The sequence below is a fragment of the Oculina patagonica genome, chromosome 4 (assembly GCF_052425735.1).
Source record: "Oculina patagonica isolate OP01 chromosome 4, crgOcupat, whole genome shotgun sequence".
NCBI classification, from domain to species: domain Eukaryota; kingdom Metazoa; phylum Cnidaria; class Anthozoa; order Scleractinia; family Oculinidae; genus Oculina; species Oculina patagonica.
Genome location: NC_135761.1, coordinates 20,649,070 through 20,665,329, shown reverse-complemented (window position 1 = coordinate 20,665,329; position 16,260 = coordinate 20,649,070). Strand labels below are relative to the sequence as shown.

Genomic DNA, 16,260 nt, shown 5'->3' with positions numbered 1-16,260 from the left:
CCACTGATACTGCACAGGCCACCTACTGATACTGCAGACCACCCCCTGATAATGTACAGACCACCCCCTGATAATGTACAGACCACCCACTGATAATGTACAGACCACCCACTGATAGTGCACAGACCACCCACTGATAGTGCACAGACCACCCACTGATACTGCACAGGCCACCTACTGATACTACAGACCACCCACAGATACTGTACAGACCACCCACTGATACTGTACAGACCACCCACTGATACTGTACAGACCACCCACTGATACTGTACAGACCACCCACTGATACTGCACAGGCCACCCACTGATACTGTACAGACCACCCCCTGATAATGTACAGACCACCCACTGATACTGGACAGACCACCTACTGATACTGTGGTGGGTGGACTGTGCAGTATCAGTGGGTTGTCTGTGCAGTCAATATTGACAAAATAATTCAAACCGTGGTTGATAGTAAAATGTGTACATACTAGTAATACGTGACTCGCAGGGCCTCGCGAAGCTCTGGGTTGGGGAGGGGGGGGGGGTGTTATAAATAAGGAGTGGATTATTTGAAGTTGAACATTTATTGAATTGTACATATTCAATTTTCCACAGTAGGCGGAAAGATATATTTGTTAGAAATTTCAACGGGCATGGCCGCGACACCCTCGTTCCCAGGGTCTACTCCGCTTTGAAGATGGTGGCTTTTTCTGGTTCGTAAAGAGGTATAAAGCGTTGGGAAGCGCAGGCTATTTTCAAAATCATCGACAAATTATTGGATAGTCGCATTTTGGACATTTATTTGATGGCATTAAAAAAAAAGAAGAACGAACGGCAGGAGGATTCGAAGCCTCCGCCCGCGCGCCCCTGATGGCGATGAAAGATTTATAGCCTGAATAGGCGTTGAGGGAGTATTATGTGGAGATCAATGTTAATTTAATCTGAAAAGAAAAACGATAAAAATGAAAGGCTCAGAATTCGAACTCACAAAAAAAAAAAAGAAAAAAAAAAAAGAAAAAAAAAAACCCTAGCCGGATTCGAACCCCCGACCTCAGTTCCGAAGATCTGATTTCAAGTTCGACGCCTTACCATTAGGCCACCAGCGCGCGGCGGCCGTGTGACGTCATTTCCGCCACACACCAAGCTCACAAATATATATATATATATATAGAAATATATATGACCGTAAACTCCACACGAGATTTCATCCCGCCTGATCCTTTTGAGGGACAAAATTATACACCCCGCTACGCTCGGCCTTCGGCCTCGCTTCGCGAGGAATAAATTTTATTCTTTGACAGTAATAGAATTAACACCCTGATAAGTACCAATTGAAAATGTACTTGTCCTTGACCAAGATATACATGTAACAAACATCTCTATCAGTTCATGTTTGGAGTACCCCCTTGGGCTTACAGTATGTGATAAATACTGTTTTTCTTATTGACATGACACTCACATTATAATAATATTATCTTAATAGTGAACATATAATTTATACAAATTACATATAAAACCTCGACAAAGAAAAAACACAACTAGCTATCTCCTTGAGGTAATACAGCTTAAAATTTGTTTGTGACTTAAGAATGAACTGAAGTCGGCAGAGAATGAAGTCTGTGTTCTTTAAAAAAGTTTGGTGCAGCTTCACGAAGCCAAGAAGGATCGACAATACACACATCACGCATGTAGCACTTTGATGTGTGAACAAGTTCATTGTAAACAACAAACTGTGGCTTAGAACCAAACAAAGCTGATGTAGGATGAACCGTAACTGGTTGCCGATGTGTGACAGTCTGGTACGTCCCGTCAAGCTGAAGCTCGGCAGCATTCATGAAAAGCCCCATGGCTAAACAGTGCCGAATATTTGCAGTGTCCTTGCCGCAGGAACTCAAAGGAATGTCCAGTCTCACGCATATATCTCTTATTTGCTTTCTTATGTCCATGACCTTTTTAACAGTCTGCGAGTTGATGAAGTGCTGGTGACACCATTCTTTATTGCCATTTACGGCCTTGTAAGCTCGGTAAATATTCAGAAGGGTCATCTGATCACCTTCTGATGAAATGAATTTCTTGCGCACTGCTATCGCATGATCTCGTTTACTTTGTGGGGTGTATGTGAGTGAATCCACAGACAAAAGAGACACTATTGTGATGATCTCTTCACTGCAGTTAAATTCTCGAGATGCTAAGATCACTTTAGCCAGTCTGGGCTCTAGTGGGAAATCAGCCATTTGACGACCAAGAGGCATCAGCTACCAGAAAAAAAAAAAAAATTATTAAGATTTTGTTATGCACACTGTAATGACCATGATCTATAAAAAAATATTTTTATCTTTTTTATGAATGATGATACGAAAAATACCAAATGACATAGACATCCCTGATGTATATAAGTCACTTACATAATGTTCGTAGTCTCGCACAGCGTTCGCGTGTATTTGTATTAGTCACTCGCGCGCGCATACAAATGTGAAACCATTAAAAAGCCATTTCTATGCCATGATAACAACCGAAGATTCTCGGTCGAAACGTCTTGAGTACATTATGAGCGTTGTTTACGCTCAAATAAGTCAGCGTCAGAATTTATAAAGAGTATTAATGAATGATTATCATTAACAGTAACATCATTATCCTTATCATTGGAGATTCCAAACCCTTTTGATGGAAAAGGGAGAGTATTTTTAGTGCTGAAGGCACGAGCCCCTAGGGGGAGGGGGTCCAGGGGAACACTGCCCACAAAACTTTGCAAATTAAGTTCTCTCAAATGCCTCACCTGCATTTTGACATCATTTCTGATGGCACATTATACAAGAAGAAAGTGTGATATGTTATGTTTTACACTCAGATCGCAAAGATACATTGTATATACATGTATCATTCTAAACATTCTAAACGTTTTTGATATGGAAACAACACTGATATAAAGGGATGAGGCGATCAAAAATCAGCTGACATCAAATACTGGAAGCATTTCAACAGTTTTGTCCATGACTTTGGTTCCATCAATTAAAGATACATATAACAAAGAAGATTTCTTTGGAACCTTGGCCAGTTCAATCTCACAGCATTTTCATTTCAAAGTTAGTAATATTCAAACGGAAACAACAAAGCTGTGCTCTTAGAATAATTGCAGGGTGCCCAAAGGTTCTTCTGTAAAAAAATCTTGGGTGCCCAGCTCTTAGAAGGTTTCATGATAGAAAAGTTATTAATACAGGTCGCCCAAAGGCAAAAGTAAGTTGCCTGAGGCACCTGGGCTCTGCTAGAGCACAGCCCTGAACAAATATCTCATGAACATGGAAGCAGGATTATTTGAAAACTATAATAAATGCTGTGCCTAGTTTTGGACTGCAGGTGAGTTCATCATCACAGTTATCAATATTTTTATGTTTGGTAATATAGAAATTTAAGTGTAATCATTTTGTGTTGTAACCGATTTATACCTCATAACTGCTGTTCCCTTTTCTTACTGCACCAAGCACCACCAGCTGTTCCAGTGCATTTTCTATTGCATCTTGGGGTGGACGATCCAGGAAGTCAAAGTGAAGAACGTCACATATGCCGAGGGCCATGAGCTGCAGGACAACACTAGCTAAGTTGCATCGCTGGATTTCTGGTGTAGTCATCTCCTTTAGCTCATCAAACTGCTCCTCGGTGAAAAGCCGATAACACACTCCACTGCTTTCACGTCCTGCTCTTCCTAATCGCTGCCTCGCCTGTGCCTTTGAAACTGGTTGTACTTTTAGTGCATCAAGACCAGTTTTAGGATGGAAAGCTGGTAAAAAGACAACAATAAAGATGACTCTAAAGGGTATATATCGAATACAAACCAGTGTAATTAATGTCACTTTGTGATTACTTGACTGGAGGATTGATCTTGAGTGAAGTACAAAAAAAATGTAGTTTGAACAAGCCTGCATTGAACCCAGGGCATTGTAGCCTACTGGTCTGCTTACAAAAAACTGTTGCGGTGACATCAGACTGGTAATAGAGTATTTGTACTTCCCCTGCATGAGCTGCTTATCCCACAGCAATGTAATTCACTAGTACCTATTTCTAAAGCTGGGTAAAGAGAGCCACTGAGAGTAAACTGTTTTGCACAGAACACAATGCAATGACTAGGGCACTAACTATTAAGTAACAACAGCTCTCTCGGAAGTTCTAAAAGTCCATTTGAAATTTTGCGAATAAAACAAACAAGCCATGGACTAAAAAAGATATATTCTAGACACGACTTCCTTTCATTGTAATGTATGCTTCCACCGACCTTTTCCCTTGACAAATCCTGTGTCTACAACATATTTAACTCCTGGAATAGTAATCGATGTTTCTGCAATGTTGGTTGCCAGAACAACTTTCCTTTTCCCAAGAGGAGCAGAAATGAACACCTTCATTTGATGCTGTGATGGTAGCGCAGCAAACATTGGGCAAACTAGAACTTCAGGGCAATCTGTGAACATCAAAAACATTTTATCGTTGCAATAAGCAAGACGCAATTTGAACTTTTAATTCAATGTCTTTATCAAGGAATGTGATAAGGAAATGTTATATTTTGGCAATTAAGATCAATTACCATGATCAATCTGATACCAATCAGAATCTTTGAAAGGTTACTTACGAGAGCTTTAAACAAAGGAAAAGACCATTTTGGAATTCCCAAAGGTGGTCTTATTGTAGTTGCTCAAGAAAATGGTTGCTAATGAGAGCTTTTAATTAAAGAGTTTGAGTTACAATTTAAACAGGGTTTAAATGGTGGATGTTACAAGAGCCAGTGGTTTACAAGAGCGGTTGCAAGAAAAGCTTTGACTGACAGTATATAATGTAAGGTATATTGGTCTTTAACATAAGGGATTTGATAAGAACAAAGGAAAAACTTATACATGTAATATAACTATAAAAATATATTAAATATTCTCTCTACTACTCCGTAAAAACTAAAATCTTAATTTATTGTTCTGTGCTGAGGTAAGGTAAACATCTTAAATATATAAGATTTTTGTTTTTACAAAGTAGTAGTTGCTTGAGGACTAAGAGAGCTAACTGACCTGACCCACAGTGTCGTGCACAGTCTGTTATCAACTTCGCTAAAGATTCAATTTCATCCTGACCAGTCAGGAAAACAAGAATGTCACCACTAGATAAAATGACAGCAAAAACATTTAAATAATTTGATAAAATTGTGATCAATTTCATCTTTCAAAATGCTTTACTTGTATAGGAGACCCTCCCAGAATGTGATATCACCTTCATTTAAAACTCATTACCCATCATGATGTTCTCCAAATGTGTATAATTTTGGGAATTTTGTGTTTCTCCAGATTACAACTTTGATTCATTCACTTTAGCAGTAGTATAGCAGCTCTCATAAGCTTGAAATTCTTCTGGTCCTCTTGCATAGCAGTTGCTATTGTTTTTGGGGCTAGTGGCATTGTTCCTGTTGTTTGTTCTATTGTTTTCTCAAAGGGTAGCGAGCCATTCATGTGAGACCTTACCAGAGCTGCTACATTAGATCCCAAGCTCACCACCCCCTCCATTTTTTATCAAAATATGCAACTTTTAAATGGGGCAAACTTATATCGCAACCCTCCATAATGAACAGTCCGTAAATGATTATTTCATGATGCATCATCATCATCATTAAGGTATGTCATTCCTTCCACTGCATGAACAGTTGCCACAAGTTGCTTTGAGTTACCATTAATCTGCAAAAACTGTTTGTGAATCAATAATGAGTTTGGGACAGGTTGACTCTAAGTGAAGTTTTTAAACAGCAGGGGTATTTTGCAGAATGAAGAATGCAGAACACAGAATAATGGTCAGCAGTTTGCTTGTAGTTAGCTTCACCCCGGTTAGCTTGTGGTTAGCTTTCACTCTGGTTTTGCTTGCAGTTAGCTTTCACTCTGGTTTTGCTTGCAGTTAGCTTTAGTTTGTTGGTTAGGGCATTATACTATTGCTGTTCCATCATTCCACCATTCCTTGTTCTGCATTCTGAAAAAACGCCCCTGCCAGTTGAGGTAACCTTAGTTTAATAGCAGACATCTCTTTGCACATTCAATTCATTGCATGACACCTTGCATGATGAGGGAGACTGCAGGGGCAAGGCTAGAAAGGGGAATCCACTGATACATTATGCAGTTCGATATGTTATTATGCTATTACAACTATTTACCCTGGAGGCATTTCTTGATGAAGTTGCATGACCGTCACAAGTGCTGCATGAACATAATCCTTTTGTTGCTCAGCTGCATACATCACCTGCACTGGATGCTGACGGCCTTCAATGTACAACACTTGAGCATTGCTAAAATAACGTGAGAAATGTTCTGCTTCTAAAGTAGCAGACATGACCACGATTTTAAGCGGTTTCTGATTCTTCTCTTTCCGCATCTTCTGAGCTGATTTCACAACACCAAAAAGAACGTCAGTGTGTACGGTTCGCTCGTGAGCTTCGTCTAGAATAACAACAGAGTATCTGTGAAGCAATGGATCTCCGATAGCTTCTCTCAACAGCATTCCATCAGTCATGTACTTAACTCGAGTTTTCGGCGAAGTTACATCCTCAAATCGCACGGTGTAGCCTACTTCTTCTCCCAGTTGTACGCTCATTTCCTTAGCTACCCTCTGCGCTATGCTGATCGCCGCAACACGCCGGGGTTGAGTACACGCGATCGCTCCGAGTTTCGTCAAACGAGCCTCGTGCAGATATTGAGGAATTTGAGTCGTCTTTCCGCTACCCGTTTCTCCAACAATTATAACATTTTCCTTCCTTCTCACTTCAGCGATTATTGCATTGCGTCCAGTGAAAATCGGCAAATTAAACCGCTGCCTTTTCGCAGGACTGTGACTCGTCTGGTGGCCGTGGTGGTGTTTAGAATGCCCGTTTGTGTCACGCTGCGTGCCATTACCAGCCGCATCTGACACGGAGAACGATCGAAATAATGTCCTCTTTGCTGAAGGACTTCCAGTATCAGAGAGGGATCTCTTCACTCTTGGATACATTAGGTCTGTAAGTCTAATTCTAAGTGAAGAATTATGTCTTTAAAAGGTTAAAGAGAACGGAACCTTTATAGCACACCTGATGTCCGCCATCTTGCTTTATCACCTGCGCCGTCACTTAGACGACACGAAAAATCCCCAGTTTCCAGACTTCTCTCGGGATATCATTTTTTGATGACGTCATTACATAGGTCACGCAAGTTCCGTCTGCGTACGTCATTATTCACTGTATCAAAACAAAAACTTATGAACTAATCCAGCTGACTGGAAGTTTTTCTTAGATTTTTATTGGAAAAAACTTAGAATGTAATGTTAGTTTCAGTATAACTTTTATTGTAGAAAAACTGAAAAAAAAAAACAGACGGATAGTTCTTCCGGACTTTTACAAAGAGCGACAACACGTTTATCTAGATAACAAGAAAATACTGCTGCCGGAATAATAACAGTTGACATCCTCTTCGGCACAAAGGGTGGGTTTAAGTTGGATAATAACACACACAAAAAGAAATACTTACAATATTACAACGCTATTTACAAAATACTATTTACAAATCACAATACAGTGGCAACGGATCAGAAATATTACAAATTAATATAAGAAGCGGTGGAAATCTTTCACTAAACAATTTAAAGAAACTATATACTACACATAGGAGAAAGCGAAGAAGTTGTTAGATAGCTGGTTTATATGTACTTAAAGAAGTTGTTCTATTCTATATTTATAAATGATTTTACTTATAAAGTCCGAGATTAATAATGAACCGTTCTGGAGTTTCATTTTTATAAATATAATCTTGAACACAAGTATAAAAGAGAGTAGTTTAGCTTTCTCATTAATTCATCATTCGGTGTATTGGGAAGGCCAAATAAAATCTCTTCAATATTGAGTGAAAAGGACGAGTTGTTGGTTGAATTGAAATGACAGTCAATAAGCGTATGGTCTCTCAAATCCGTTTCTCTGCAGTATGTACAATCTCCGTCCTCCTTAATCTTAAATATGAAAAGCTCCTTGTTAGTTACAAAAAACCTATGAATTACCTTGAAATGAAATTCTCGCAACTTGTTTTCTTTAGCAGTTTGGGAATTTTTTCTTCCAGTTGATGTTTTCGGATTTTTATGGATTTTTATGGATTTTATTCACTAAGAGCCAATAAAAATCTTTGGCTTTGGTTTCGTCAAGTTTACAGAAGAAACTGTTATTGTCGACCTGAAAGGACGTCATATCTTCAAAACATATACCGCTGTCTTCAGAATTAAGCAACTCTCTTGCTTTTTCGACTAGGTGGTTTGGAATTGCACTTATGGCTTGATAAAAATGGAGAACCTATGTCTTTTTAAGATGAAATTTGGATTTAAAATCCGAAAATGATAGAACTTTACCCTCAATGTCTAAAAGATCCATGACCGTCTTAATTCCTTTGTTTAGCCATTCATGAAACAAAAAGGGTTTCCCTCCTATTAGTATTTCCTTATTATTAAACAGGATTGTGTCATGAATGTTATGAAAATTGTAAAGCGATTTGAGTATAATAGAATGTCCCTGTAAAAACTTGGTATTTCTTTTAAGTCCTCCATTCGATAGTTACACTTCAGTAGAAATTCCAATCCTCCATATTTTCGGAAATAGTAATTCGTACCGCTTTCCAATTTGGGTCCCCATTTTTTAATAGTCTAGGGAACCACGCGAGTCTTAAAGCCTTTATCATTATCTCTATGTCAACCATTCGCAGTCCTCCATTTACGTGTTCCTGGTAGGTACTAGTTCTTTTAACCTTGTCTCTTTTATTTTTCCATAAAAATTTAAAAAGACGGCCCAGCACATTTCCTATAATCTCATTTGGTACGCCGATATTCGAAGCAGAGTAAACGAGAGAAGATACACCCATTGCCTTAATAATAAGAACTCTTCCAAATAAGGTCAAATCTCGCGATCGCCAAATGTCTAAGTTTGCCTGAAGCTTTTGAATTTTTAGATTAAAATTGTGCTGATTGTTACCGTTACTATCATATGAAAAAAAAAAAAGATTCATAAAAATTTTCACTGGGTTTTTAATCCAAGTCAGTCCTAATTGTTTGTCGCTCTCATTGACTAATTTTCCAAGCCACATAGCTTTTGTTTTTTTAAAATTTAGTCTAAGGGCCTGTTTAATGGAGGAGAGTTGTCCCTGGTGGGGGTCCCTCCCCGGCCCCCCGGGCGGGCTCTCGTTCTTGCTGCGCTGTGGGCGTGGCTGGGGGCGGGGCCCTGGGTGGGGGTCCTCCGGGGGTGACCGGCCCTCCCGTGCGCCCCCGGCCCCCCGCTCTCGACCCACGCATGTCGGTCGTCCAGTCGTGGTCGGTTCGCGTTCCTGTGGCAGACATGTGTCCCTCCCCAGTCTCCGAGGGGCCAGTGGGCTCGTCACGGACTCCGCTCGGCAAGTGCTCGGGGGAGGGTGCCCTGCTACCAGGGACAACTCTCCTCCTCAGGCCCTAAGTCCTGAGATATCCCCGAAGGATGCTATGATATCAAGTCCCTTTTTCACTGATGTTAAATCTGCACAGAAAAGATTAGTGTCATCAGCAAACTGACTCAATTTGATTTCCCTATTCAAAAGAGATATACCTAAAACCTCGCTGCTTTGACGGATCTTATTGGACATAAGTTCCACTGTAAGGATAAACAGGTATGGAGAAAGCGGACAGCCTTGTCTAACTCCAGCAGAAGGTTTGATCCAATCTGTTGCAAAGCCATTGTTTACCACTGCACTTTCAATGTCACTATAAAAAACGGTAATCCATCTTCTAAGTCCGTCTCCAAAAATAAACAACTTTAGGGCATGTTGTATACAGGACCAGTCCAGGGTATCAAAAGTTTTGCGAAAGTCTAGCGACAAAAGAATACCTGGGATATTACATCTCTACGTTTGTTCCATTATATCACTAATGAGTCTTATATTTTCCCCTATATATCTGTCTTTTACAAATCCTGTTTGATCTGGATAGATAATTTTCGACAATACCGGTTCAACGCGTCTAGCAATAGCTTTGGAGGCGATTTTGTAGTCTATATTTAACAGCGTTATTGGTCTCCAATTTTGAAGGTAATTTAGGTCAGAATCATCTTTAGGAATTAAGCTTATAATTCCTCGGCGTTGTGAAATTGAAAGTTTTCCCTTTTCATACCCTGCGTTAAGGCAGTCAACTAAATCATTTCCGACAAGGTCAAAAAAGAATGAATAGAATTCAGCTGTGAAACCATCTTCCCCAGGAGACTTGTCGTTTTTAAAAGAATCAAGAACTGTCTTACATTCCTCATAGGTTAAGAGGCCTTCCAAGTTTTCGCGCTCTTCATTAGAAAGTTGAGGAACTGTTATATCCTCGGTAAATTGATTTAATTTTTCTCCCATTACGCCGATTTTCGAGGAATGAAGATCCTTATTAAAGTTCTCAATTTGCAAAAGGATTTCTTTGTCGTCTGTTATAGTATTTCCTTCTTCGTCTTCAAGCTCAGAGATAACCTTTTTATTGTAGTTCTTTTTCTCAAGGTTAAAAAAGTATTTCGCTAGACGCTCGCCATTTTCAAGCTAGGTGCATTTTGCTCTGAACTTTGCTGCCTCTCCTTTGGCTTTATATAATTCCTGGTCGATGTTTCTCAAATCATCACTTGAGCAAATTATCCTATCTAACTCATCTAGTTGGTCTTTTACCTCGAGTTCGCGACTCTTTTTAACTTTTGCTTTCCTTTTGGCATATGAAACAGTAAACATACGTATTTCCATTTTCAGAAGCTCCCAAAGAATTTGCTTATTAGTGACATCTTGATATTTGCTTTTGTATGTAGGAAACAGTTCGCGTATCTGCTGGATATAGTTTTCGTCTTTTAGTGGACCTCTTGTATTTTCTTTTTCCCATTGAAATTTCAGGCAAACCAGCTTGTGGCCGGGTCTGGAGCGATAGAGCTTTGGATATCAGCTTTCTGAACAGACATCCTTAGATTTTTAGCTATTTAGGGGGGGGAGAAAAAGGAAAAAAAAAAAAAAAAAAAAAAAAAAAAAAAAAAAAAAAAAAAGAGACCGGCGCGCGCTCGGCGAAAGAAAAAGGGGAGAACAATCAGATCGCGGATTTCCAATAGCAAGACAGCTTAATCTCTACTATGGAAATAGTCTATCCTTGATTTCATTTTTTACGCCTTAGATTCGTAAGATAATTTTTTAACATTTGGGTGTTTTACTTTTTGAATATCTATGAGATCAAATATGTCCATCGTGATAAGTAAGCAGTTTCGGAACGCCGTATAGGCTTCCACGGTACACCACCTTTTTTCTCATTCTTTGTTGAAGTGCAGGTCCAATCACCACCTATAACGAGAGATGTTAATTCTGATTAGGCAATTGTTAAGTTCCTCGATGAATTGAAGCTGATCTTTTTGATTATTAGGTGCGTAGATGTTGCAGAGAGACAATTCCACACCATTAAAATTTAAGTTAATTAAGACTATTCTTCCCGAGTCGTCGTTTTGGGAATAAACTATTTTTGTGTCTCGCACTGATGGATCTATTAAAATACAAACTCCTCTACTATGATTAGAACCATGCGAAAAAATTATGTCGCCACCCCATTCGCTTTTCCAGAACGATTCATCGTTAAGACCAGAGTAAGTTTCTTGTAGGAAGTAAAATGACGCTTTTTGATCTCTGAGGAATGAAAAAATACTTCTTCTCTATTCACAATCTCTCAATCCTCGAACGTTTAGTGAAAGAATTTTGCATAAATTTTTCTTTGACATTCTTTTACGATGACCACGTTGACACTGAATAATTAACTCTGATTAACTTGAATAATAAATAAAGAGTATCTTAATAAATAGCTAGATGACAACAGACGAAAAAAACAACAACAAACAAACACAAACCGAGTAATAGCAGTACAAAAAGTTAATCAGAATATGAGAAACTTGCCCCTTTCTAATCTAATAAATCTATTCCCAACTTCTTCTATAGCCTAGAGTATTATGAAAAGGCATTTTGGCGACTAAATGATTGCCGGAATACATTGTCAGTTAAGCTTTTTATGCAGATTAGTCAACATAATAGTACTAAAGTTGATCAAAGTCTTCTTCGCAGAAAATTCTTACGGGTCTTCCTTCAGCCTTCAGGGGAAGTCTTGATGAGGGCCCACGGCCCACACAGCCAATGTTTTCATGTGCATATAGAGAACCAACTGGAACAAAACTACTTTCCCGTCGATCGACCATACGCTGGAGACACTCAAAAGCCAACACAGGAGACCGTCCTTTTTCATTTCGTTAGCTTTACCAAAGAGATAGTCTCATTTTCTAATTTTTTGTCTCCATCGATGCTTAAGCACAGGAATAGCGTAGAGTATTCTTTTTCCATCAAATGTAAGCGTACTTTTTTATGCAGTTTTTGTAGCGTAGTTTTATTGTACTCACATTCTATTGTAATTTTTTAACATTCTATTTTAGTTTTTAACGGTTGTTGTGGTATCTTTAGATTTTTACCCCGACCTAATAAACGATTACCCGTTATTCTGATGTAGATACTGCGTAAAACAAAAGAATAAGATTATTCAGGTGATTGAACAGAAGTTTTCTAATAATAAGAATTTGGTCGGCAATCGTAAAAATAAAATTAAGAAAAAATTTTGCTTTCCAAGGCCTTAAAGCCTTCCAACAGCGTGAATTACAGCAAAAAATATTTCTTTCTTAATTTTACTCAATAATAGATAGTTTTAGCGTTTGGTTGGTTAAAATGGCATTTCGAAATTTCTGTTCATTTGGCCTTTAAATATTCAGGGGTTTCCTTAAAAATCGCCAAAATGTTCACATTTCCAACGTTGTGGGACCATCAACTCTCGCGCTCCCAGTTTTTCCGCCTTTCCGCCTAACCTCTACCGGCCGATCGGCGCCTGGGACGAGGTAGTCCTTAAGCACTGCCAAATGGTACATGCTTACCCAGAGTATAACAGTTGGGGACGGACCATTAGAAAAGTGATGGCGGGGGGGGGGGGGGGGGGGGGAAAAAATTTTCGGCTTGCACGAATTTTTTTTTCTGTCCATTTCTTGTGCAGGAATTTTTTTTTCGGGTGAAACCCTCTGCTCGAATTTTTTTTTTTAGACAAACGTTTTTTTCTTCAGACAAATGCCATGTTTTGTTACTTTATACCATACAAGGGCTGTTGTTCATTGACTTCATCCTTTAAGGACTGTCATTAAGTATACCGAGGGGGGGGGGGGGATTGTCAAAGAGCGGTGCAATTGGAAAAAGTGGAGACCCACCTCTTCCTTCTAGCTCAAAACACCCACCAGGGGTTGGAAATTTCATGATCCAATTCGGGGATCCACCCCTTTCTACAAAAAATAGTTACCGGTAAATTATAAGGAAAAAGTCTGTTTGATTGTCTGTAATGGATTAGAGGTTTTTAAATTGATATCAGCTTTTAAAGTGCGATCCCAATCATGCGCCACCATAATTGTCCCTAAAGGCCCGGTATATGTGAATTAGCTTAGCGGAGACTGAATCTCCGCTAAGCTAATTAAGATTGGTAACACATGAAGGTAGTTAGCACGTTGAACTACCGCAACGTACAGTGAAGTGTCATTCATAAACGTCGCGGCTTCTCTGTAGAGAGAGAGAAAAAAAAGATATTAACTGAAGTACGGGGTTGCCTAACAAGAAAACAGCAAACATCGAGGCAAGTAAGACAGAATAATCATTTAGCGCGAGGTTAATATTCTGCCCACAGATAACATTAAACAAGAGCTCAGTAAAGAACTCACCACCTAAGTAAGACAGAATAATTTAGCGCGAGGTTAATATTCTGCCCACAGATAACAAGAGCTCAGTAACTTAAGAACTCACCATCAAAGAAAAAAAAAAGAAAAGGGAAGAAAAAAAGAAAAAAGGGAAAAAAAAAAAGAGAGCTAAGTAAGACAGAATAATTTAGCGCGAGGTTAATATTCTGCCCACAGATAACAAGAGCTCAGTAACTTAAGAACTCACCACCTAAGTAAGGCAGAAAAAAATTAGCGCGAGGTCAGTAAAGCGAAATAAGTCAGCGCGCGATTAGCAAGTTGATTATTATAGCAGTGCTTGACATAAGCGATCATTGTGAAACTGAAAACCCAAGTTAAATTTTATATTCCACAAATAAAAAAAAAATAAAACTTACCATTGTGCGGTGTTTGTCTTGCTTCTTGTATGAACGGCGGGCCACGATGTATGCCAATTGCGTTACCTTATTATTTCCCGCCAGAATAAATTAACCCGGTAACAGTAATCATTTAGACGAAAATGCCGAATCTCTTTTCGTTTTAATATAGGCGAAACCCTTGCAAAATCTTACAGGACTTTCCTGTTTCGCATTCATCCACACGAGTTTTGAAGTGTAGCGAGGAACATGTAGCAAAAAATGAAATAAAAAACATGTCTTAAATTGGTAACAATGCTACTCAATTCATGTCGTGAAGACTAGCTACAACAATAGACTCCTTGAAAGCCCCGATCTTCACACATTCAACTTGTTTCCGGGCATTCTCGTCCCCGAGGCCGCGTCCTTCTGGTCGCACCCGGGATATCCCGGGTGCTGACCAGAGGATCGCGGCCTCTGGGGACGAGATGGTTTCCGGGTGCAGAATATTACTGTTGGTCTCGCTCTTACCGATATCATTTTCGTCGCCTCGCTTTTACTCTTTTACATTTATAACTTACCAAAGTCGACTCATACTTGCGGCTGTCCGTCGGATATCCAATGTCGTATAGCTGATACAAAAACACCAAAACGCCGCCTCAAACTTGACCGTGTTGCCAAGAAAACTTATGAAACAGGACTGAATCATTTAAGGTCGCAAACAATACCGATATCGACAGTCTAGCAAGGAATATTATTAAAGAAGATACACCAGCACGTTTCGAAACCGCAAAAGCAGAAACTGCGTGACACAAGAAACATCACGTACACATAGCTGGGACCGGTTTCATTTCACATTTCCTGGCATGCGGTGACAAGTTATGTACAAGATTAAAAAGACCTCCTGGACAGAATTTTTTTAGGGCTAAGTTTGTCATTAGTTTCTTACACATCTTCTTTCTTTTTTATAACACACCAAAGCAGGATGAATTTCTCAATCACTTCGTATAATAGCTTTGTGTTTTTCAAATATATTTCTGTCAGTGAAAAGTCCGTGGGAAAACTTAGACATAAACATATGCAAAAACTATACGTAATAGAAATTCATAAATAATTACTGCAGAAATCCTATTTGACCGGAATTGACAACATAAACTAAGACCACTGTATATATACCGTACCATTCATTTTTGCAATCTGTTTGAGAAATCAGTTAACTAGTAAGCAATCTACGCAGGCAAGAGAGTCTAGAGAGAGACGAGCTAAAGGAATGTTATGATCACAATCCATTTACGGGGGGTGTGGGGGCATGCTCCCTCAGAAAATTTTAAAATTTCTAGGCCGGGAAATGCTATTTTCAGCGTTCTCCACCATATATTTCGTCGAAAAATAGATCTCATCAAGTGTTAAATGATGGCAGGTATTTTCAGGTATTAATAGGACCTTTCCTTCTGCACGAATTTTTTTCTTTGCCTTCCCCTTTGTACGATTTTTTTTTTCTTGCCATTTTGGCTTGCATGAATTTTTTTTTGGTTACCCCCCCCCCATCACTTTTCTAATGGTCTGTCCCTTAGGTCGTTTGATATAAGTGAATCTCTTTCTGAGGTTTTAGACAGGGACAATATTATCATTCTATTAATTTAGAAAGAAAACACTTCATTTCACATTAAAAACTCACTAAATTCTTTATTTTTGATCGGGTTTTAGGCTATAGTTTGAAAATGAAATTTAGGAAAACATTTCAAATCATGCGTGTTTTAGACATAAAGATTTACAAACTTCAGTTTCACGACAGCAAAAAGAAGAAACAACCCTCCTCCATTTCAGAGGCACACACAGTTAAATACTATAGAAGCTGCTTTACAGTATTGGTGTGTTGAGTTGCTAGAGTTCGTTATGGGTACCCGACAATTATAAGGAATCTTTAACACTGAATGTCCGTAAAGTTGCTGTAAAAATAATTCGTATCAGAGTTACAAACTTCTGAACTGATAAGTAATTGTTCAACCCAAACCAATTATGTTATTTTTTAAGGGAAATCAATTATGGTGCAATCAAAAATAAGTATTTTTTTGGTTATCTTGTTCATGACCTACGGACCTAGGATCGAAATCCACTAATCGGCAGTACAATCGATAGACAGTGTAATTT

At 38.9% G+C, this 16,260-nt stretch overlaps 1 protein-coding gene across 1 annotated transcript; it reads right to left on the bottom strand.

Annotated features, from left to right (window-relative positions):
• Positions 1-1,274: 1,274 nt before the first annotated feature.
• Positions 1,275-7,069, bottom strand: LOC144649821 (ATP-dependent RNA helicase DHX33-like). The gene is made up of 5 exons (XM_078509420.1): positions 6,158-7,069; positions 5,034-5,122; positions 4,256-4,438; positions 3,432-3,763; positions 1,275-2,243 (listed from the first exon to the last, which is right to left on the bottom strand). The coding sequence occupies exons 1-5, from the start codon at positions 6,985-6,987 to the stop codon at positions 1,572-1,574; spliced, it is 2,106 nt and encodes a 701-aa protein (XP_078365546.1). The 5' UTR covers positions 6,988-7,069; the 3' UTR covers positions 1,275-1,571.
• Positions 7,070-16,260: the final 9,191 nt, after the last annotated feature.

Bases quoted from the DNA above. Each gene is read 5' to 3' on its own strand.
- LOC144649821 (XM_078509420.1), bottom strand. From the start codon at position 6,987: ATGTATCCAAGAGTGAAGAGATCCCTCTCTGATACTGGAAGTCCTTCA. The intron at 4,439-5,033 runs GTCAGTTAGCTC...TGATGTTCACAG, and splicing joins TGCACGACACTGTGGGTCAG to ATTGCCCTGAAGTTCTAGTT. The intron at 2,244-3,431 runs GTATAAATCGGT...TTTTTCTGGTAG, and splicing joins AAGGGAACAGCAGTTATGAG to CTGATGCCTCTTGGTCGTCA.